The sequence below is a fragment of the Lithobates pipiens genome, unplaced genomic scaffold, assembly GCF_037356315.1.
Source record: "Lithobates pipiens isolate NorthernLeopardFrog02 unplaced genomic scaffold, aLitPip1_a1.2 Scaffold_23, whole genome shotgun sequence".
NCBI classification, from domain to species: Eukaryota; Metazoa; Chordata; class Amphibia; order Anura; family Ranidae; genus Lithobates; species Lithobates pipiens.
The window spans coordinates 68,804,546-68,828,238 of NW_027507785.1; the positions used below are offsets into that span (position 1 = coordinate 68,804,546).

General features: G+C 44.2%; 1 protein-coding gene across 2 annotated transcripts in view; it reads left to right on the forward strand.

The window, feature by feature from the left end:
• The first annotated feature begins 12,093 nt into the window (after window positions 1-12,093).
• The window catches only part of PDZRN3 (PDZ domain containing ring finger 3), a 339,591-nt gene continuing 327,991 nt past the window's right edge, over window positions 12,094-23,693 (forward strand). For both annotated transcript variants that reach the window (XM_077451823.1, XM_077451824.1), the window contains exon 1: window positions 12,094-12,886. In XM_077451823.1, the coding sequence (XP_077307949.1) occupies window positions 12,173-12,886 (714 nt within the window). In that variant the 5' untranslated portion in view covers window positions 12,094-12,172. The remainder of the gene's footprint in view (window positions 12,887-23,693) is intronic.

Consider the following 23,693-nt stretch of genomic DNA (forward strand, 5'->3'; position numbering starts at 1 on the left):
CAGAGCTGTTCACATCTTAGCATAGAGTACCCATACTCACGTTCCTGCACACAGTCTTTTTACGCGTTTTGGAGTGTTTCCGCTCATTTCACTTGAATGGGCTGCCATATACGTGGCAAACGCCCCAAAAAAACGCCAAAACTTTTTTTGGAGTGGAGTGTGCCGAGTTTTTTTCATTGCACGTTTTGATGCATTTGCAGCTTGGAAAAACACACATCTGCTACCAGTACAAAGTTTATTCATCATCTTTATTATACCCCCTGGTTGGCACGTATGGCATTTGGATCTGCGGCTGCTTGACTTTGTTGTGCCTTGGGGGCGTAGATCTTCTACATATGTTTTGGACTTACCCTATTCTGTCTATATATTAGCAGGAGCTCTTTGATACCACCCTTTATTTGCCATTCTCCTATACCCCGGAGGTTAGGTTGCTGCTGGGCATCTTGAAAGACTTTGTACCTTGGACACGTTTGTATTTTGATTCGCACACATTCTATTCTATGCCCAGAAATTAATCTTGCTGAACTGGAAAAATGCAGCTGCACCCTTAATATTTCACTTTTACCGTCTGGCAAATATGGATCTACCTACGTTTTCGCTGATCTACAAGGGCTGAGCTTGCCCCAAGAAGTAGATATGTGCACAATTAAAAAGTTTGTTTCTTTACATTTCTGTTGATTCGGAACGATTCGCAATTTCGTAAGACGCAAGTTTTCATATTCGGACTCGTTCATATTTTCGTAACAGTTTTATTTTCGTTGATAAGAAATGATTCGTAATTTCGTTAGTCTAATTTTCTTTGATTCAAAATTCGACATTTTTTTAGATAATAATTTTCGTTTATTCGGTACACAACTCGTAATTTAGTAATTGTTACTTTTGTGAGATCACCTTTTTCCGTTGATTCGTACTTTTGTAGGAAATAAAGAATAATAATCCTAGGCTTGCTTTTGTAATAAGTCCTGCACTTACTCCAGTCCACTCCTTCAGTCACCAGACCCGACTCAGTCTCCTCCTCAACTGAATGTAAAAAGATTCAGCAATGCCGTGTGATCAGACACAAAAGGGATAAGCTGATTGGCTAAAGATATTAAGTAAGGTACATCACTCACTAATACACTGCCCATTCAAAAGAACGATTCGAGAACACAAAATTACGAACATACATATTAAGATACACTTACACTGTCTATTTAAAAGAACGATTCGAGAAAACGAACAAACTAAATTACGAACAGACGAAGAAACGAAATCACGAACACATGCATGAAAATACGAACATACAAAATTATGAACAGACAAAGGTTTGAAAATACGAAATGTAAACCATTCGTTATAGATTTCATTTTCTTTCTTTTACTGTTTCGGAGTTTCGTATTTTCGTAAGTTTGTCCGTTCATAAGCTCGTATTTTCACGCGTTCGTTATTTTACTTATTTGTAATTTCGTCATTTTTGTATTTTGGTTCTTTCAGCTATTCGGATCGATCCGAATGTACGAATACTAACAAATTTGTACGAAAATCTATTTGTTACGAACCGAATCGCACATGTCTAAAAAGAAGTTTACAAAGCTCTGGCAGCCCTGGCTTGAAATTGTATGAATGATGTACAGTAGGTTTTCTGTTCATTGTTACTATTGTTGACAATGTTTTCTGTGTTATATGGGCTCTCCCAAACAGTATATGCCATTTGAAAGTTTTCTAGTACACACATAGGTGTGCATAGCCTATTGGATTACGCTGTGCACCCCAAAACTCACACAGATATGCGTGTGTTTGTGTGTGTGGGGGTGTGAGTGTGTGTGAGTGTGTGTGTACAGTATCTCACAAAAGTGAGTACACCCTTCACATTTTTGTAAATATTTTATTATATCTTTTTATGTGACAACACTGAAGAAATTGAGTTCTTTACCATGAGGTGCCATGTTGAACTCTTTAGAAGAGGCTTCCTTCTGGGACGACAGCCATGCAGACCAATTTGATGCAGCGTGTGGTGTATGGTCTAAACACTGACAGGCTTCCCCCCCCCCCCCCACCCCTTCTACCTCTGCAGCAATGCTGGCAGCACTTATACATCTATTTCCCAAAGACAACCTCTGGATATGACGCTAAGCACGTGTGCTCAATTCATTGGTCATCCATGGCGAGGCCTGTTATGATTAGAACCTGTTCTGTTAAACTGCTGTATGGACATTAACCACTTCCCGACCGGTCAATAGCAGATTGACATCCGGGAAGTGGTTCTGTTATCCTGACTGGGCGTCTTATGACGTCCTTCAGGATAACAGCCACCACGCACCCGTGGGGGCGCTCATTGCAGCGAATGGTGGAGCGGTGTGTCAGTCTAAGACACCGTTCCACCACTCGAGGCTCTTTACCACATGATCAGCCGTGTCCAATCATGGCTGATCACGATGTAAACAGGAAAAGCCGTTAATCGGCTTTTCCTCATTCGCGTCTGACGGACACGAGTAGAGGAGAGCCGATCGGCTGCTCTCCTGACAGGGGGGTCTGCGCTGATTGTTTATCAGTGCAGCCCCCCTTGGATGCCCACACTAGACCACCAGGGAAGCACCCAGGACCACCAGGAAGGTGGATGGCCAGGTATGTACCACATGGCCATCCACATGTACAAACGACAGCCCAGTCTGTGCCAATCAGTCCCCACAAATGGGCACTGACTGACACCATCATGTAACAAATAAAATCAGTGATGCCCAGCAATGCCAGCCATCAGTGTCATCAGTGCCACCCATCAGTGTCCAGCAGTGGCACCTATCAGTGCCCACCTATCAGTCCCCATCCATGTCACCTATCAGTACCACCCATAAGTACCCATGAGTGCCCAACAGTGCCGCATACTAGTGCCACCTATCAGTGCCCATCAGTGCTGCCTATCAGTGCCCATCATCAGTACCTGTCAGTGTCACCTCACCAGTACCACCTCATTGGTGCCACCTCATCTGTGCCGATCAGTGCTGCCTTATCAGTGCCGTCAGTGCAGCCATATCAGTGCCCGTCACTGAAGAAGAAAACATACTTATTTACAAAAAAAATTAACAGAGGCAAAGAAAAACTTGTTTTTTTTTTTCACAATATTCTGTCTTTTTTTATTATTTATCTTTAAAAACTTAAATAAACACCTTTCAACAACAAGTAATGGCACAACAAAAACGACACACATTTTCAGAAATGCCCAGGTGTAAATGCAGTCTAATAACACTTGAGCAACGCTACTGCGTAGTGTTTTTATCTAATTCTTTTGCAGTTTTATAGAGCATTCTTGCAGTGGCAGAATTCATTTGAATGGGCCTTCTTCCACTGCAATAATGCACTAAAGAAGCTCATGTACCACATTTTGAACTTAAGCCAAGCGCATTTTGTGTCGCTTGGATTTTTTGCAGGTTTACGCAGTTGAAACATGAGGAAAAATGCGTGACTCCTACCAGTGTTTGGGGTGCCATCAGGAAATAACGGTACCTCAAGCGAATCGCATGTTATACAGCACTTTTCACACCTTTGCACCTGCTACCCACAGGCGTGAAAGGGGCCTAATACATACCTCCCAACATTTTGAGATGGGAATGAGGGACACCTACTAGCAAACATATGTAGGCATAGGACATGCCCCCCTGACACACCCCGTTAAACATAACCAAAAAAACAGTTAATAAAATCCACAAGTGCTTTTTTTTAACCACTAATATTCCTTGATATTGGTTTTAAAATTAACAATTGCAGCCATTTAAAATTTTAAAATTTGGACGAGAGGTTTAGCACTGGGAAACACTTTTTGAAAGATAAAAATTTGCTTTTTTTATACAACTAATTAGGAAGAAAGGAAGAAAGAGGGACAGAGGGGCATTGCTCTAAATTAGGGACAGTCCCTCGAAATCAGGGACAGCGATGCTAATAGAAGAAATCTTACAGTGTATGGCCAGCAGAGTTGATAACTGAAGACTTCCAGTACTAAATCATTTGCAACCTTGCATACAGAACATTCAGAGGTGCTGCTACCATTAGGCAAACTAGGCAGCCGCCTAGGGCGCACTGCTGCCTAGGGCACCCAGCCACTGGTGTTCCTACTCTCTTCTCTATGCAGCAAGCAACTAAGTCTCAACATCAGCAGGCAGCCGCCGCTCCTGTTGCACATTGGGGATTATTTACTAAAGGAAAATCCCCTTTGCACTGCAAGTGCACTTGGAAGTAAAGTCGCTGTAGATCCAAGGGGGGCATGCAAGGAAAATAAAAAACAGCATGTTAGCGTGCACATGATTGGATGATAAAATCAGCAGAGCTTCCACTCATTTCAGATTTACCCCTTAGATTTACAGCGACTGCACTTCCAAGTGCACTTGCAGTGCAAAGTGGATTTGCCTTTCGTAAATAACCCCCATAGTGTCAGAGGAGCAGCTCCAGTGGAAGACTGTGTCTGTGTCCTGACTCCCGAATGAATGGAGGCAGACATTAATGAATGCGCACAGGTAGGCTGCATTGATGGGCACTGGTAGGCTGCATTTGATGGACGCTGGTGTGGCTGCATTGACGCCACTGGTAGGCTGCATTGATGGGCACTGGTAGGCTGCATTGATGGGCACTGGTGAGGGTGCATTTGATCACTGGTGGGCTGTATTTTATGGGCGCTTCATTAAAAAGGTGGGGTATACATAGGCAGGGCAAAGGGGGTGGGGTCTGGGGTGGAGCCAATGGGGGCTGCAAAATTAGGTTTCGCCTAGGGTGTCAAAAATCCTTGCACCAGCCCTGAGAACATTCCTGGGAACGTGGCTGCCAACTACCATAGGAACTTAGAGTGGAGTTTCCAAATGTATAGAATGAATGACCACATAAGAATTGGAGGCACTGGCTGGACAAATAAACTATACCCTTGCAGCTTTTGCAAATGACAAGCTGTGAATAAAACGTAGCTTTGGTGGCTTGCTGGCACCATGAGGGTTAATGATACTTCTCAATGGACTTTAATTATACATTTAAAATAATAAGATGGAAAAAATTCAAAGGAGACAAATGTATTTAAAGAAAATACCGAGAAGCCACACTGTCTCTTACATGCCAATATGTAATTATTTTTTATTGGCATTAAATTATTGCATAGAAAGTACTTGTAATAAATTCTTAGTTTATTGCTGGGTATTTCCAAGTCTGGAAAGAAAAAAAAGAAGTATTTATTATTACCAAGTTCCCTGTCGTTATTATTAATGCATTCACAGCTGAACTTCATTTAAAATTAAATCCATGACGGAATGTGTTTCTAAAAAGAAATTCTCTGATCTTAAAAGCAAATAGCGTAATATCTGATTTGGATTCAAAGTCACCTTTCACTCGGGGAGGACTCCGCCAAGTGGATCCGTCTGCTCAGCAGGTGATGTACCCGCTGATCCCCACTGAGCTGGCATATGGCCGGTCTGTGTCCGCTCCGCTATGCAGAGCAGACTCAGACACAGCCCGCTGTTCTCCATGGGGTGGTCAGATGGAAATGGACTGTCTGTCCGCTTCCATCCGACTGTCATGCGATATGCTAGACGGATGTGGAACAGATTTCCATTTACATCCACCTCCCCATAGAGAACAATGGCTGGTCCAATTGGGTCCATCTGAAAAATGGACAGGGGGACCTGACCGGTCCGATTGTGTGAAAGGAGCCTAAAGACCCATACACACCGATCGGACTTTCCCACAACAAAACCGTGGAATTTTGCCAGAAGGGTGTTGGCTCAAACTTGTCTTGCATACACACGGTCACACAAATTTTGGCCAACAATTACGAACGTAGTGACATATTAGACGTACTACGTGGTTTTTCAGCTCTTTAGCGCCACCCTTTGGGCTCCTTCTGCTACTTTCAAGTTAGTAGAATGTTGGTGAATGTTGATTCGCGCTTTTCTTTTCGCGTTTTTTATTTAGCGCTTTTCAGTTTGTTTCTGAACGGCTGTTCATCAACCAGCCATGTTGCGGAATCGGAGGAGATAACATGTTATTTATTATTGGCCTTGGAGTTTTTGCATTGACATTATTTTTTTGGGTTGAATAATGATTTGATTTCGTATATTTTTGGATGCATAGAATCGGGTTATTTTCTATTGGCAGATAGCATGTCTAATTATTTTTTTTTTTTAATGCACAATAAAAAAAAATTGTGCAGAATAATACTTGGCTATGTGTTTTACTTCAAATGACAGTTTGGAAGTAGGCAGTTACATTTTAAAAAATACAATGTAAAATTGACAAGGGACACCAACATAGTTGTATCTTTGATCTTATAAACTACGAGATAATGGTGTTGTGGTAACTTGTACAAATAAAAGAATAATAATATTATTATAGAAAAAAAAAAAGCCCTTGAAAATTTGTTTGCAAAAACTCCATCAGTATCACCAGCAAAGCAGCTTCATTATTATCCCATTAAAGAAGAAGAGAATTGTGCGCTGCATTTCGAGATTTCATAATTTGCCGCGTCACCAATGTTAATTCTCCATTATGAACGCTACTTTACAAGACGAACCGCTTCCGGCTCGTCCTTGCTTCTGAGCATGCGTGCTTGTACTTTGGGCTTTTGTCCGACGGACTTGTGTACACACGATCAGAAAATCCGACAACAGACATTTGTTGGAGGAAAATTTGAGAACATGCTAGCCAACATTTGCCACTTGTAGGTGGCACTGGTGGGTACTGATAGGTGGCACTGGTGGGCACAGATGAGGCAGCCGTGGCAATTTGTGTGAGGGACCGATGTCCCTCTGACAGCGGCCGATGATTGCCTTTTTTTTCCCCTCACGCTGTTAGCGTGAGGCAAAAAAAAATATTGATTACCGATCTTCTGTTTACATCATGTGATCAGCTGTCATTGGCTGCCAGCTGATCACGTGGTAAGGAGCCGGGATTGGCCCCTTACCCCGATCTGTGATCACCCGAGTCTCATAGACACGCAGGGACATGCCGACATAGCATGCTCGGGAGGATGTCTATGGACGCCCTCCCGGCAATTAAGGCCCACGCTGTACCCGTCTTCCGGGTATAGAGCAGGGGAGAAGAAGTTAAAGAGGAAATGCAGTCTGCTCATATAATTTGTAATAAAAACATCTTTGCCATTCTGGAGCTTCCCTCCAACCACTTTGCATATTATTTTATATATATATACTGTGATTCTGTACTTGTCAAATATGCTGCATAAAACTCCCTCCAGTGAGCCACACCTCCAGCTCTGCAGCCCTGCAGCTCTCATTGGCCCTTCTATGGCTCAGCCCCCTCCCTTCCTGGCAATCTCTCATGAGAGTGAGAGAGAGCTGTGTATGATGCCATAAGCCTAGGCCAGTGATGGCGAACCTTGGCACCCCAGATGTTTTGGAACTACATTTCCCATGATGCTCATGCACTCTGCAGTGTAGTTGAGCATCATGGGAAACGTAGTTCCAAAACATCTGGAGTGCCAAGGTTCACCATCACTAGCCTAGGCTAATGACCAGACAAGAAACAGAAAGTGGGCTGTATAAGGTATTTACTGGCAGAAAAAAAAAATGTTTTACTATCCAAAGTTAAAACAACAAGGGAAGAAGATTTAATAGATGGAAAACTCAAAAGATGACTAAAGGTCCGCTTTAAAGTAGATCTATATCCAATCACTGCATCCTCATATACTTTGTAAAATCTTAACATTATTTCAAAAGTATTTAGAAGAAATCATTTATCAAAGTGTGTATGGCCACCATTAGACTTACTTTAACCACTGGAAGATTTACCCCCCTTTATGATCAGGCCATTTTTTGGTTTACGGCACAACATTACTTTAACTGACAATTGTGCGGTCATGCTACACTGTACCCAAATAACATTTATGTCCTTTTTTTCTCACAAATAGAACTTTCTTTTGGTGGTATTTGATCACCATCATCATCATTTGATGCTATAAACAAAAAAAGACTAACAATTAAAAAAATAAAAAAAACAATATTTTTTACTTTCTGCTATAAAACTTATCCAATAAAAAAAAATGGCAAAAAATCTAATCTCTTAAAAACATTTTCGGCCAATATGTTTTCTGCTCCGGATTTTTGTTAAAAAAAAAATCCATATTGATTGGTTTGCGCAAATGTCATAACGTCTACAAACTATTATTATTATTATAATACGGGATTTATATAGCGCCAACAGTTTGCACAGCACTTTAAACTATGGGATATTTGCTAGAATTTTTATTTTATTTTATTTTATTTTTTTACTAGTAATGGTGGCAATCAGCGACTTATAGCTGGACTGCGATGTTGTGGCAGACATTCGGACACTAACTGACACTTTTGACACATTTTGGGGACCAGTGACACTAATACCGTGATCAGCGACCATAATTAGTGGAACCGAGCAGGATGATTGGACATCTGGGCTCTGCCCCCCCCCCCCCCCCCGGCCCAAAGCACCCCCCCATGTTGAGGGCATGTGGCCTAGTACAGTCCAGGAGGGGGGAGTGCTCGCTTTTCCTGGCCTGCCAGGCTGAATACTCGGATAAGGATCTGGTATAGATTTTGGGGGGGTGGCTTACAAAGTTTTTTTTTTACATTTTGCCATGGACCTGGTATGGATTATTGGGGGGGGGGGGACCCCATGCTGTTTTTATTTATTTATCATTTATTATCATTTATGTATCATTATTTATCATTTTTGTATTGCCAGAAATTTAAATATAATTTATTTTCTTTATATATGTCAGTTTTGCAGCAGCGGGTTCTGTACTTCTGTACTACAGATGCACCACTTTACAGGCAGACTACGGGGACCCCCCCCCCCCCCCCCCGTACACTATATTTAAAGGATTTTTTCATTTTTATTGTTTTACTTTAAGCATTGGCAAACATCCCGCTGAGCGCCCAGAGAATTTGGGTGTTCTCCAAACGGGACGGTTGAACTTTTGCTCGGCCCGAACCATTCAAACTCATTCAAACACTACTGCACAGCCTGGGAAGCTCAGTGTTCTGCTGCTTCTCCTCCCCCAGCTCTTATACAGCTGAGAACAGAGGGATGTGATCACTTATAAAAAAGAGAAAAAAGGTATGTATAATGTATTGTTATATCTATACAAAAATGTTTTGCCTTTAATTTCCATAAACTGAATGGCTTGTTTTAAAAGGTGATCGTTTCTAATCACTTTAGGTGGTTGTAAGGGGTGAAGGTTTTTTACCGTCATGCATTCTTCTTCTTGCTGAAGCATGCAGAAATGCACAAGAAAAAGACAGAGCTAGATTTCTAGCAGGATCAAGAGCTTTTTTTTATGTTTTGCACCAACTGAACCTATACTACATTGTCAAAAGTATTGGGAAGCCTGCCTTTACACGCACATGAACTTAAATGGCATCCCAGTCTTAGTCCGTTGGGTTCAATATGGAGTTGGCCCACCCTTTGCAGCTATAACAGCTTCAACTCTTCTGGGATGGCTGTCCACAAGGTTTAGGAGTGTGTCTATGGGAATGTTTTACCATTCTTCCAGAAGCACATTTGTGAGGTCAGGCAATGATGTTGGACGAGAAGGTTTGTCTCGCAGTCTCTGCTCTAATTCACCCCAAATGTGTTCTATTGGGTTGAGATTAGTTCTCTGTGCCGGCCAGTCAAATTCCTCCACCCCAAACTCGCTCATCCATGTCTTTATGGACCTTGCTTTGTAAACTGGTCCAAATCATTTGGTGGAAGGGGGATTATGGTGTGGGGTTGTTTTTCAGGGGTTGGGCTTGGCCCCTTAGTTCCAGTGAAGGCGTCAGCATAACAAGACATTTTACACAATTTCATGCCCCCAACTTTGTGGAAACAGTTTGGGGATGGCCCCTTCCGGTTCCAACATGACTGCACACCAGTGCACAAAGCAAGGTCCATAAAGACATGGATGAGCGAGTTTGGGGTGGAGGAACTTGACTGGCCTGCACAGAGTCCTGACCTCAACCTGACAAAACAGCTTTGGGATGAATTAGAGCACAGACTGTGAACCAGGCCTTCTCATTCACATCAGTGCCTGACTTCACAAATGTGCTTCTGGAAGAATGGTCAAACATTCCCATAGACACACTCCTAAACCTTGTGGACAGCCTTCCCAGAAGAGTTGAAGCTGTTATAGCTGCAAAGGGAGGGCCAACTCAATATTCAACCCTGTGGACTAAGACTGGGATGTCATTAAAGCAATTGTAAGCGATTGTAAATTTTCCACCCAAAAATGGAAATTCCGCTTTTTGGAATCCTCTCCCCTCTGGTGTCACATTTGGCACCTTTCAGGGGGAGGGGGACTGGATACCAGTCTAATTCAAGTATTTTGCTCCCACTTCCGGGCATAGATAGCCGAGCCACCTGCAGGTATCTAGGCCACTTCCGGCGCCTTCTCCGTCCCATCCACTGTCTTCTGGGAGACACACAGGTCCCAGAAGACAGCAGGAACCAGTGGGACTGCGCAGCGTGAGTCATGCATGCACAGTAGAGCTTCATTTCCTGATTCCCTTACCGAAGGTGGCGGCGCCTACACTCGAGAGCTGAGGGACGGGTGCCGACATCGTGGGGGCCTTGGACAGGTAAGTGTCCATATTTTAAAAGTCAGCAGCTGCAGTATTTGTAGCCAGGAGTGTTGCTACGTCTACAAAAGATCTGGGGCTAGAGCCCATAGCAGCGTAGTAAAGAAAGTCATACGCTTGGGTGGGCATACACATGTATATACAGTAATATACGTGTGTGTGTGTGTGTGTGTGTGTGTGTGTGTGTGTATAAAACCCCAGAGAGCCTCCCTTACATCAGAGTCCCCAGAGAGCCTCCTCCTTACATCAGAGTCCCCAGAGAGCCTCCCCACTTACATCAGGGTCCCCAGAGAGCCCCCCCTTACATCAGGGTCCCCAGAGAGCATCCTCCTTACATCAGAGTCCCCAGAGAGCCTCCTCCTTACATCAGGGTCCCCAGAGAGCCCCCCCTTACATCAGGGTCCCCAGAGAGCATCCTCCTTACATCAGCGTTCCCAGAGAGCCTCCCCACCTACATCAGGGTCCCCAGAGAGCCCCCCTTACATCAGGGTCCCCAGAGAGCATCCTCCTTACATCAGAGTCCCCAGAAAGCCTCCCCACTTACATCAGGGTCCCCAGAGAGCCCCCCCCTTACATCAGGGTCCCCAGAGAGCCCCCCCTTACATCAGGGTCCCCAGAGAGCATCCTCCTTACATCAGAGTTCCCAGAGAGCCTCCCCACTTACATCAGGGTCCCCAGAGAGCCCCCCTTACATCAGGGTCCCCAGAGAGCATCCTCCTTACATCAGAGTCCCCAGAGAGCCTCCTCCTTACATCAGAGTACCCAGAGAGCCTCCCCACTTACATCAGGGTTCCCAGAGTGCCCCCCTAACATTAGGGTTCCCGGAGAGCCTCCCCCTTAAATCAGGGTCCCTAAAGAGCCTCCCTCTTAATATCAGGGTCCCCAGAGAGCCTCCCTCTTAATATCAGGGTCCCCAGAGAGCCTCCCCCTTTCATCAGGGTCCCCAGAGAGCCCCCCCTCCCTTGGGGACCCCTGCAGAGACTCTGGGCTATAGCCCCAAAGGCCACCCCCTAGCGACGCCACTGTTTGTAGCTGCTGACTTGAAAAAAATTAATAAAATTAGGCAGAACTCCGCTTTAAGGTGAAAAAACACAAAGTTTTACAGATGCATTAAGATGAAAAAAAAAAACCAGGAAGGTTTACAATCCCTGTAAAGTTCATGTATGTAAAGGCAAGCGTCCCAATACTTTCGGTGATATAGTGTATGCCACAAAATGCTCTCAATGTTGTTAGGTTTGAGGGATACTTTTTTCAGCCTCTATATGATTTTCTTTATTTGGAGGCTTTCTATAAAAGAAGTTCTGCAGCAGCTGAGGAATGACAAACATGCTTTCACATCCATGTTTTGGAAAGAAAAGCCTTGGAATTCCATGCAGCTCTGGGACATGCCTTGCTCCTGGATGCATTGCAGCCTTCTCCAAACTTCTCCGAAGTTCTCCTTGACACATGTGCCTCCCCTTCCCCTCCCCTCCCTGGATGAAGTCCCAGCCTCCAATACATATGGTGGAGGCCCCCCCTCCCCAACCCCCCCCTCCTGGCTCTGCAGTGAGCAGACAGCCTACAGCCAGCCAGTCTGGGTTCTTCCCAATGCCCAGCAAGGAGCAGCGAGCAGCACCATGGGCTTCGAATTGGACCGTTTCAACGGGGAGGTGGACCCCGACTTCAAGTGCAACCTGTGCAACCGAGTCCTGGAGGACCCCCTGACCACCCCGTGCGGGCACGTCTTCTGCGCAGGCTGTGTACTGCCCTGGGTGGTGCAGCAGGGCAGCTGCCCGGTGAAATGCCAGCGGATCTCTGCCAAGGAGCTCAACCACGTGCTGCCCTTGAAGAGCCTGATCCTCAAGCTGGAGATCAAGTGTGACAACCACTCCAGGGGCTGCGACAAGGTGGTCAGGCTGCAGAACCTGGGGGAGCACGCCGAGATGTGCGACTATTCCCCGGCCAAGTGCCGGAACAAGGGCTGCACCGAGGTGCTCAACCTGAAGGACATGGACGTCCATATGAGGGAGTTCTGCGAGCACCGGGCGGTGGGCATCTGCCAGAAGGGTTGTGGGCTCATGCTGACCCACCGGGAGCTGAAGCTGGCCGACCACTGCTGCCTGAAGGCGGTGAAGGGGCACAACGTCCTCCTCCAGACTAAGATCGCCGGGCTGGAGACCGAGCTGAAGAAGAGGGCGCTGAGGTCTGGCAAGAGGGAGAAGTCCCTGATGTCCCAGCTGTCTGCAGTGCAGAGTGAGCTGCAGATGACAGCGCTCAGGTACCAGAAGAAGTTCACCGAGTATAGTGCCAGGCTGGACTCCCTCACCAAGGCTGTGGATTCTCCCTGCAAGGTAAGCCAGTGGCCAAGAATGCTTGATAGATCAGGAGGTAGGGACTACAAGGACCAGCATGCCAATCATTTGGGGTACCAGATTGCTTACAAGGTCCTAGAGAAATAAGAACTTAAAACCTTGTAGGAACCAAACTGGCAAAGAAACCTTGCTAGATCAGGATGTGGTGACTACAAGGATCAGCATGATCATGGTTGGGGCATCAGATTTCTCACAACTTCCTAGAGAAGGTAGAACTTCTGACTTTGTAGAAGGGAGACTGGCTAAGGAACCTTGCTAGATCAGGATGTAATGTTTGGGGCACCACATTTTTCACAACTTCATAGAGATGGTAGAAAATTGAGTACTGTCAATGATACTTTTTTTATTTGCACTAATGCCGCGTACACACGAGCGAATTGTCCGGTGTACTTAGTGCGGCAAACAATCCGGCGGATAGTCCGGCGGACTTTCTACCGAACGGACTTGGCCACACACGGACACACAGAAAGTCCGGCGTTTGCTAGCGCGATGACGTACAGCACGTACGACGGGACTAGAAAAAGGAAGTTCAATAGCCAGTAGCCAATAGCTTCCTTTTTCGTACTTGCTTCTGAGCATGCGTCATTCTTAGTCCGCCGGACTAGCATACTCACGGACGTATTGTCCGCTGAAACCCAAGTCCGACGGGAAGATTGGAGTGCAAAAATACTTTCTTAGTCCGCCGGACTTCACGCTGGAAAAGTCCGCTGAAACCCACACACAATCGGATTGTCCGGTGAAATGGGTTTCATCGGACTAAGTACGCCAGACAATTAGATCGTGTGTACGCGGCATTATATATACAATCACATCAAGTAGAGATGGTAGAATTTGTGACTTTGTAGGAGAAGAACTGGTTAGGAAACCTTGCTAGACCAGGATGTGGTAACTAAAAGGATCAGCATGACCATGGTTGGGGCACCAGATTTCTCACAACTTCCTAGAGAGGATAGAACTTCTGACTTTGTAGGAGTAGGACTGGCAAAGGAACCTTGCTAGATCAGGATCTAATGACTACAAGGACCAACATTACCATGGTTGAAGTACCAGATTTCTTACAACTTCGTAGAGATGGTAGAACTTTTGACTTTGTAGAAGTAGAACTGGCTAAGGAACCTTGCTAGATCAGGATCTAATGACTACAAGGACCAGCATTATCATGGTTGGGGTATCAGATTTCTCACAACTTTCTAGAGATGGTAGAACTGTTGACTTTGTAGAAGTAGGACTGGCTACTTCTCACAACTTCCTAGAGAAGATAGAACTTGTGACTTTGTAGGAGTAGGACTGGCAAAGGAACCTTGCTAGATCAGGATCTAATGACTACAAGGACCAACATTATCATGGTTGGAGTACCAGATTTCTCACAACTTCCTAGAGATGGTAGAACTTTTGACTTTGTAGAAGTAGGACTTGCTAAGGAACCTTGCTAGATCTGGATGTAATGACTACAAGGACCAGCATGATTATGGTTTGGGCACTGGATTTCATAGAGAAGATAGAGAAAATTGAGTACTGTCCATGATACTCAATTTTCTCTGTCACAATTGCACTAATACGGCTACAATCACATTAAGTATAGAGAAGATAGAACTTCTTACTTTGTAGGAAAAGAACTGGTCAAGAAAGCTTGATAGATAAGAGAAGGTAGAACTTACGACCTTGTAGGAACAGAACTGGCCCAAAAAAAAGCTGGCAAGATCTGGATGTAGTGACTACAAGGACCAGCGTGATCATGGTTGAGGCACCATATGTCCCACAAGTCCTTAGAGAAAGTAAAACTTAAGACTTTGTAGAGCTAGAACTGGTCAGGAAAGCTTGCTAGATCAGGATGTAATGACTACAAGAGGCAGCATTATCATGGTTAAGGCACCAGATTTCTCACAGATTCCTAGAGAAAGAAGAACATTCAGACCTTTTGGAAAAGAATTGGCCTAGAAAACTTGATAGATCAGGAGGTAGTAACTACAAGGACCAGAGTGATAATGGCATCAGATATCTTACAATTCCTAGAGAAGGTAGAACGTAAGACCTTGTAGGAACTGAACTGGCCAAGAAAGCTTGATAAATCAGGATGTAATGACTACAAAGACCAGCATAATCATAGTTGACCATATATACGTTACAACTTCCTAGAGAAGGTACAAGCTTCAGACCCCGTAGGAACCAAACTTACAGAGAAAGCTTGCTAGATCAGGATGTAGTGATTACAGCATGATCATGGTTGAGGCACCAGTTTTCTCACAGCTTCCTAGAGAAAGTAGAACCTGAAGACCTTGTTGAAAAAGAACTGACTGAGAAAACTTGCTAGATCGGGTAGTAGAGACTACAAGGACCATTATAATGGACGAGGCACCAGATTTTTCACAACTTCCTAGAGAAGGTAGAAGTTAAAGCGGTTGTATACCCACTGAATTATTATTTTTTTAACTCACCTGCAAAGGAAAATGCATAATGAGCTAGTATGCACCGCATATTAGCTCATTATGAAATACTTACCTTAGAACGAGGCCCCGACATCTGGCCCGATCCACGCCGAGGGAGCTGACATGTTCCCTCTGCGTTTCTTACGGGTATCGCAGCTCCGGCGCTGTGAGTGGCCGGAGCCGCGATATCGTCACTCCCGCGCATGCGCACGGGAGATTTCTTCCCGGCAGGATCCGGCGCCTGCCGGATTTTCAGCCGAGAATCCCCTGTGCGCATGCGCCGCTGCAGTCAGCTGTGCATTGTAAGGGGAATATCTCCTTAGGAGATATTTTTTTCACCTACAGGTAAGCGTTATTATAGGCTTTTCTGTAGGTAAAAGTACCTAAATTGACTATACAACCACTTTAAGACCTTGTAGGAACAGAACTGACCAAGAAATGAAATCAGGATGTAGTGACTACAAGGGACAGCATGACAATAGTTGAGGCATCAGATATCTCACAACTTCCTAGAGAAGGTGGAACGTAAGAGCTTATAGCAGCTTTTTTTCAACATTTTTACCCCTGAGGAACCATTGAAATAATTTTCAACTCTCAGGGAACCCCTGCTAAAATGAGTCCTTGGGGATTATGAGGAAAATGCTCCTCTTTACATTGGTGGTGGTCAGCGGGAACAATGCCTCCTTTACAGGGGTAGCCAGAGTGTCACCCCTGAAGTTATGTCACATTACGTTGGACTTGGAGCTACGCAAGCACCATCAGATGGGAGGTCGGTTATCCACAGCTCAAGGACCCCCTAGCCACCTCTCTGGGAACCCTAGGATTCCACAGAACCCTGAATGAGAATGGCTGCCTTATAGGAACAGAACTGATCCTGAAAGCCTTCTACATCGGGATGTAGTAACTACAAGGACCAACATGATATTGGTTGAAGCACCAGATTTAGCACCAACACAGCTTGCTAGCTAATTTTGTCATAAGAGGACAAGTGCCAAAGTACTGCTGGATGGAGCACTATTCTATCCACAAAGATCTATTGGAAAGGTAGATCCTGCACATCATTTCTATGAAAAGAGCTGGCCAAGAAAGCTTGCTAGGTCAGCTTGTAGTAAGAAAACTACAAGTCCTAGCATGCTTGTGGTTGTGGCACCAGTTTATCTCACAGAGCTTTATAAAGAAGGTCGGACTTGCACATCAGTCTCTGTAGAGCTTGTACCATATGTTACATTAAGATGTTGCATTGTAACTTTAATAGTTGGGCATCAGTACTGTGGAAAAAACATAATGCTTGGGAGGGGCACAACTGATTTTGGGAAGGCATTGTCTTTTAATGACTGATGCAAACACTGTAGGAGCCTATAATATAATTTTCGTATCACAGTCATATAGACATGTATATCCTATGGTCTACCGTAAGGTCTAAGCCCTTGTACACACGGTCGGAGATTCCGACGGAATGTGTCCTATCGGACCGGTTTGTCGGATAATCCGACTGTGTGTGGTATGCATCGGACTGTTTCCATCGGAATATCCATCGGACCCAATTTTCCAACTTGTTGGAAATATTTTCCGACAAACTGGTCTGATAGGACATACTCCGATCATGTGTAGAGAATTTTGATCGGACCAAGTGCCACGCATGCTCAGATCAAATTCCTACATCAAAGCTATTGGCTACTAGCCTGAACGTAGTCCCACCGTAACGAAATTACGTCATCATGTTCTGAATGATCGGATTTTTCGACAACTTTGTCCGACCGTGTGTATGCAACAGTTTCGGACAAAATCCGACGGGCAAAATCCGACGGGCAATATCCGACGGATTTGGTTGTCGAAATCTCCGACCGTGTGTACAGGGGGTAAGGTATACTCTAAGGTCAGTTAGAAAGCAGCTAGTAAAAAGCACCAGTTTTGAACAGTGTAACCAAACTCCTACAAAGCATGGGCAGAACTGGCAAACTCCATGTAGACTTGGAGAGTTGTCACATACAGGAACCCAGTGTTGAAAGGCAAAAGGGTTAATTACTTAACCAGTAATCTGCCTTGTGACTTCCAGTGCACTTTTGGACTTATGAGTATGGAAGTTGCCAACTGTCCTTGTCTTCCAGGGACAGTCAATGCCTCTAAAAAAGATTCATCTCCTGAAATCTTTTTTGAGTACTGACCAAAGTCCACCCCGATACTCAGTTTTCAGTTAATTTCTATGACTTTTCATTTGCTTTGAAATAAGTTTTAACAATAAAAATTGTGTTTCATAACCAAAGTTGGTGAGTAAGCTAAGAATGCAACACGCTACATTGTTTCTAGACAGTATTGTGAACAGTTTGTAGCAAACTGCTTTTGCTGGGAGTTTAAAAACATTGACAGCTAGCTCTAGAACCCAGAACAAGCTCAGTGCTACTTTATTACTCAATATTGTATAGTCTTCAAGAGGAAGTAAACCCTGATGGGTTTACTTCCTCTTTGATTCCCTGCAAAGGTAAAGCATAATGGATTACTATGCATCGCATAGTAGTCCATTATGTGTCACTTACTTGACACAGGAGCCAGCGAAGTCACCGATGTCCCCTGTAGTTCCGAGCGTCCATCTTCTTGGTGGGTCTCGCTGCTCCGGCGCTGTGATTCACCGGAGCAGCGATGACGTCACTCCCGCGCATGCGCACGGGAGCCGACACTCGCGGCATATCGCCGCTAACTGCGGCTTGCCCAGTGTGCCTGCGCGCTGCTGTTTACTGCGAATGCGCCGCAGACAGCGGTGACTGTCTTCAGGTAAATATCTCCTAAATCGTATAGGTTTAGGAGATATTTCTTGGACCTACAGGTAAGCCTTAATCTAGGTTTACCTGTAGGTCAAAGTGGTTTGTAAGGGTTTACAACCACTTTCAGGCCTCTAAAAGCCATGAAAGTGATCAAGTCCTCAGACATGAACATCCAGTCGACAGTGAATAGTAGACAAGCTCCAATTGATAGGGATGGAGGCATATGGTTTTACCCAGCCATAGCTTCATTTAAAGTCCCCAATTCCCCCTCTTTTTCAATAAGCTCCAACACAGGACGTCCTTGTAATTCTGTATGATCAGCAGAGAACTAATGGGAACTTAAATGTTCCAGTCTGCTCAGTTTTGCTTTCTTCGTACTTGGTTAGCTTGGTGCATGTACAGTTAAGCTGGTCATAGACATTCGAGAACAGTTGGATGTCCATGAACGATTCGACTATCTCGCAGTGTCTAGCTGTTCAGTAATCAGCAGAGCTCTTGTTATGCACTGCTCCATAGACTTTAGATCACAGTCTAATCCGGCCAAAAAAGTTAGAATCACTAGACCGGCATGTAAAGTCTATGGGCTCCTTAGTAATGAATCCTTTTACTCTTTGAGAGCACTGGTGGTTTTGGCTGGCTAAACCTGACATACAAGCTTTGGGTAAGGGTGCCTAAGATCCCGTATTGCTTAGAAGACAATAGAAGTGGTTGTATGAGAATCAAATGCTTCAATCTTCCATTACAGCCTTCTGATTCGAGATTGGATATGTTTTCATCAAAAGACAAGAAATGGTCTAAAACTGGCAATAATCAGAAATACGTGCATCTGCACTTTCTTGCTGATCCTACAAATAGATCCCTGTGAGGATCCACTTTAGTTCAGCTGTGAACTTGAATAGTGACCTTCAAAATACCCTTTTAGCGACTGCTGACAGTTACCCTTGGGGTAGAATGTTCCTCTTATGGGCAATCAGTAGCTCATTTTGCCATCGCCATCGTTCTCCCCCCCTGCCTCAGCCACTTTAAAATGATTTTTTCTTCTTAACGCATGACAAGATCCAGGGTAATGATTGACATCTCTGCCCCCCAGGGCTGTTCTGCAATTGCTACTTTGTGTACAGTCCCCTGTGGAGTATAAATGACTTGGCCTGCCGACAGGAGACATATGTATGGTACTAGCAGGAGCTGTGTTTTTATTGTTGGCTATAGAATAGGGCACCTCAAGCTGAGTGTTATGGCAGGCCTTCTGGGATTTATAGTGTTGCATAAACTATAGAGTGAGATATTTGAGGTGGCTGCTTATAAATGTTGGGAGTATCCTAGATTGGCAAGCATTCAGCTGACCAGCACACTGAAATTTAGACATATATATTTGGACATATATTGCAATCATGTTTAATGCCATGCAAATCTTATTAGAAACCAACTTAGAGTGGTATATCGCATAGCTTTGCTGCAAAAATAATAGTAGCATCAGAAGCGTAACAAGAACGTTCAGGATCCCGGTGCAAGAAACCATGAATTGGCCCCCTTGATCGCCGGGGGCCCTTCCATCCATGCCCAGGGCCCTTCTGTCCGAGCCCAGGGCCCTTCCGTCCGAGCCCAGGGCCCTATGGTCCCATTGCAGGGTCGCAAGTCATCGCAGTGACAAAAAAAAAGGCTCCTCTGCTACTTTTCTATGACTTTAGTGCGATTTGAGTGCCATAGACTAGTGTTTGTCAACTCCAGTCCTCAAGGAGCCCCAACGGGTCATGTTTTCAGGGTTTCCCTCAGATGAAACAGCTGTGGTTATTAGTAAGGCAGTGAAACTGATTAAATCACCTGTGCAAAATAATGGAAAGCCTGAAAACATGACCTGTTGGGGCACCTTGGGGACTGGAGTTGAGAAACACTGCCATAGACTGCAATGGTAAATCACAAAAGTCGCAAGGAAATTGCACGACTTTGGGGTGGCAGCAGTGTGCACTAAGCCTTACAATCAGCAGGACCCTTTTCACATGTTCTGTAGTGGCCCTCTTCCTGCCATTTTGCCCCCCCCCGACGGTGGCTGAACACCAAGGCCTGGTCGTAAGAGTGACCTTAGTGACCCTGGTAGTTTTGCCACTGAGTTTGGGCAGGTGTAGATGGATTTTTTAGCATAAATCTGAGGCCTGCTAGCGTTACCCCCCTCCCCAGAGAGCTGTCTGAACCCAATGAGCAGTGCCCCCCATGGCATAGAGGTACCCTTAGCTGTTTGGACCTTGTCCCATTGACTTTGCCCAGGTAGCCTCCTAAAAAAAATAATTGCAACCAAAATGTTTTTGTTCTTTGTGGTTATAATGCTGAAGAATTACAATTTTGTATACATTTTTCTACGTGTCTCCATTAGGAAGATATGCAAAAGTGCACCAATACCAATAACAACGTTGTCAAAAAATTTCCACACGTTACTAAAAATTGCTTTTTTTGGTTTTTCTTCTGTGCACCCATTGGGGAGATTTCCCATCAGACAGGAAATGAGGGGAAATTTCCTCAACGGGGATGCATACAGTACAGCAGACCTGCCCTTCTGATGTTGATGAATATGATTTGCTTTATAAATCAGGAGAAAGATTCTAAAATATATGGAAACATTTACATTTTGACTATTTATAAGTGGGGCAGTCCAAAGTGGGAAGCAAAGTCCGGACACAAACTTGCATCCTCAAATGTCCACAGACAAAGAGTAATGAAAACAGTCATTTAATTTTTTTTAGACCTTCCAAATGCGCTTCTGGAAGAATGGGCAAACATTCCCATAGACACTCCTAAACCTTGTGGACGGCCTTCCCAGAAGAGTTGAAGCTGTTATAGTTGCAATGGGTGGGCCAACTCAATATTGAACCCTACGGACTAAGACTGGGATGCCATTAAAGTTCATGTGTGTGTATAGGCAGGCATCCCAATACTTTTGAATATGTGTGTGTGTGTATATATATATATATATATATATATATATATATATATATATATATATATATATATATATATATATATATATACACACACACACACACACACACGCACACACACACACATACATATACATTTACAGGCATTTGTTGAAACATGCTGTTTCGTAAAAAGAAAGAAATAGTTACATATACATAAGTAGAACCCTAGGGAAAGATGGAGAGATGTCTCATAAACCAAAATTATGGGTTACTAATATTAAATTCTTGACTAATGGCAGAGTTACGGAAATAAAAAAAATCATTTACTTTGGGATGAAAAGCCCGGAATCAGCAGAGTTCAGACACGTAGATAGCAGGCAAGTCTTTATTGAGCTCTAGACTTGTGTTGAGCCATTCAAAAGTGTAACTTTAGCTTCCTGTGAACATTTGGTATTGTTTTTAATATACATATTCACTCCTGGGCGTTGTGTTGCACGTCGTGATGAAATAGACCCGCTTATTGCGTCTAGGATGCGTCGATCTGCGTTTTCCCATTCAGTTCTTCAAAAATGGAATGCAGCACAATTTATCAGAATCACGTCAATGCAGCCCACGCTAAACATGTATCTAAACCCAAGAACAAAAATGTAATATATTCCTTGCCAGGCCGATGCAGTGGCTGCATTCGTTTTCTTTGTTTTTCCTTTATTTTCACCCGTTGATCCTGCCAGTAACACACTTCTTGTGTTAAGATCAGGGGCGAACTGACCATTTGGCCACTCGGGCACTGCCTGAGGGCCCCAGGCCACTAGGGGGACCCATCAGGGTTGCCAGCCTCAGTAAAACCAGGGACAGTATGTAAAAATCTGCGTTTTTTTTTGCATCCGTCTCTGAAATGTCCCTTACCGACATCCTTTTGGTCTAAAAATCCAGAGATTATAGCTGACCCACCTCTCCGGTACCTTCTCAGCCAATAGAAACATGTCTGTGTATACTGTGTGTACATGTATGTGTATAATGTGAGATTGTATACTGTGTGTGTGTGTGTGTTTGTGTATACTGTGTGTACATGTATGTGTATACTGTGTGATTGTATACTGTGTGTGTGTGTTTGTGTATACATGTATGTGTATACTGTGTGATTGTACACTGTGTGTGTGTGTGTGTTTGTGTATACATGTATGTGTATACTGTGTGATTGTATACTGTGTGTGTGTGTTTGTGTATACATGTATGTGTATACTGTGTGATTGTATACTGTGTGTGTGTGTGTGTATACATGTATGTGTATACTGTGTGATTGTATACTGTGTGTGTGTTTGTGTATACATGTATGTGTATACTGTGTGATTGTATACTGTGTGTGTGTTTGTGTATACTGTGTGGCCCCATAATCTCTGATTGTCTGTAGGCCCCATCTCCTATTGCCCGGTGAGTTGTCAGTCCGCCCCTGGCTAAAGTGACACCTTTTACTGACTTTACTGTGTATACAGGGGAGAAGCATTGTCGTTCTAGGACAGGACTATAGAACACCTTTCCTCTTTCCCACAAAATAGGGGGGAGGCGTTCTGTAGTCCACAGAGATAGCTGGAAACAATGTACCTGATAAAAGTTCAGCACAGACTAGAAGACCCTGAGATTACGTCATTCCACCAAAGGTCGATTAAGAGGCTGAAAATCGGGCACCTGGAAGTAGCTGGTAAGAAGGTGACAGTGGCCGGTGTGGGATGTAACCGCCGCATCATTGGGAGGTGAAGGTGAGTATTTTTGTGGGGTTAATTCTGCTTTAAATGCATAGTGTGAACGGCTCTTTTTCAAATCTCAGACTTGTCAGAGGCCCGGAGTCGTGCTTTAAAATAAAGGTGAAATCTGGGGATTGTAACTTCTGTGATTGGCCGGTGACACTCCTCATAAAGGTGTATTTTATGGTAGGAGGCCTCCTTCTTCTTCCTGCCCCATAAATCTGGAGAAGTGGTTGGAATGATGTGAGAAGACATTTTCTTCTGCTGCCTGCCCCCCAGACATGTCTGTCAGCTGCGGGCTGGGCCCGGCGCAGGGCTCTGGGGTATGGGACAAATATTTACAGCGAGTTCTCCGGGAGGAGACAATGTCTGCTTTATAAAGTCATGTCAAAGGCCAGGCTTATAATAACAACACGGAATACAAGGGAAATTAACACCTCGCCTGCCAGAGGACAATGCAATACCCACCATCCAATTCCATCAGCAGCAGAGTCATCCTCCTCTGAAGAGCCCAGCTATTTAAAGTCCACCAACGCTGGTGGGGAGCTCTTAAAAGGCCGGGTTTAGGTTACAGGCAGCTGGAGGCATGGTGCAGCTGGCTGGATACAAGAGAACTACAACACCCAGCAGGCTTGGAGTCATGATTTATAGACAGAGATCAATAAGATCCGTATAAAGAATAAGAGGAAGCATCTATGTTACAGATTCTTAAAGCTGAACCCAGCTAAATACGCCACTGATATACAGCGCCTTGGAAAAGTATTCATACCCCTTGAAATTTTCCACATTCTGTCATGTTACAACCAAAAACTTAATTTATTTTATTGGGATTTCATGTGATAGACCAACACAAAGTTGCAGATAATTGTGAAGTGGAAGGAAAATGATAAATGGTTTTCAATTTTTTTTTACAAATAAATAAGCGAAAAGTGTGAAGTATATTTGTA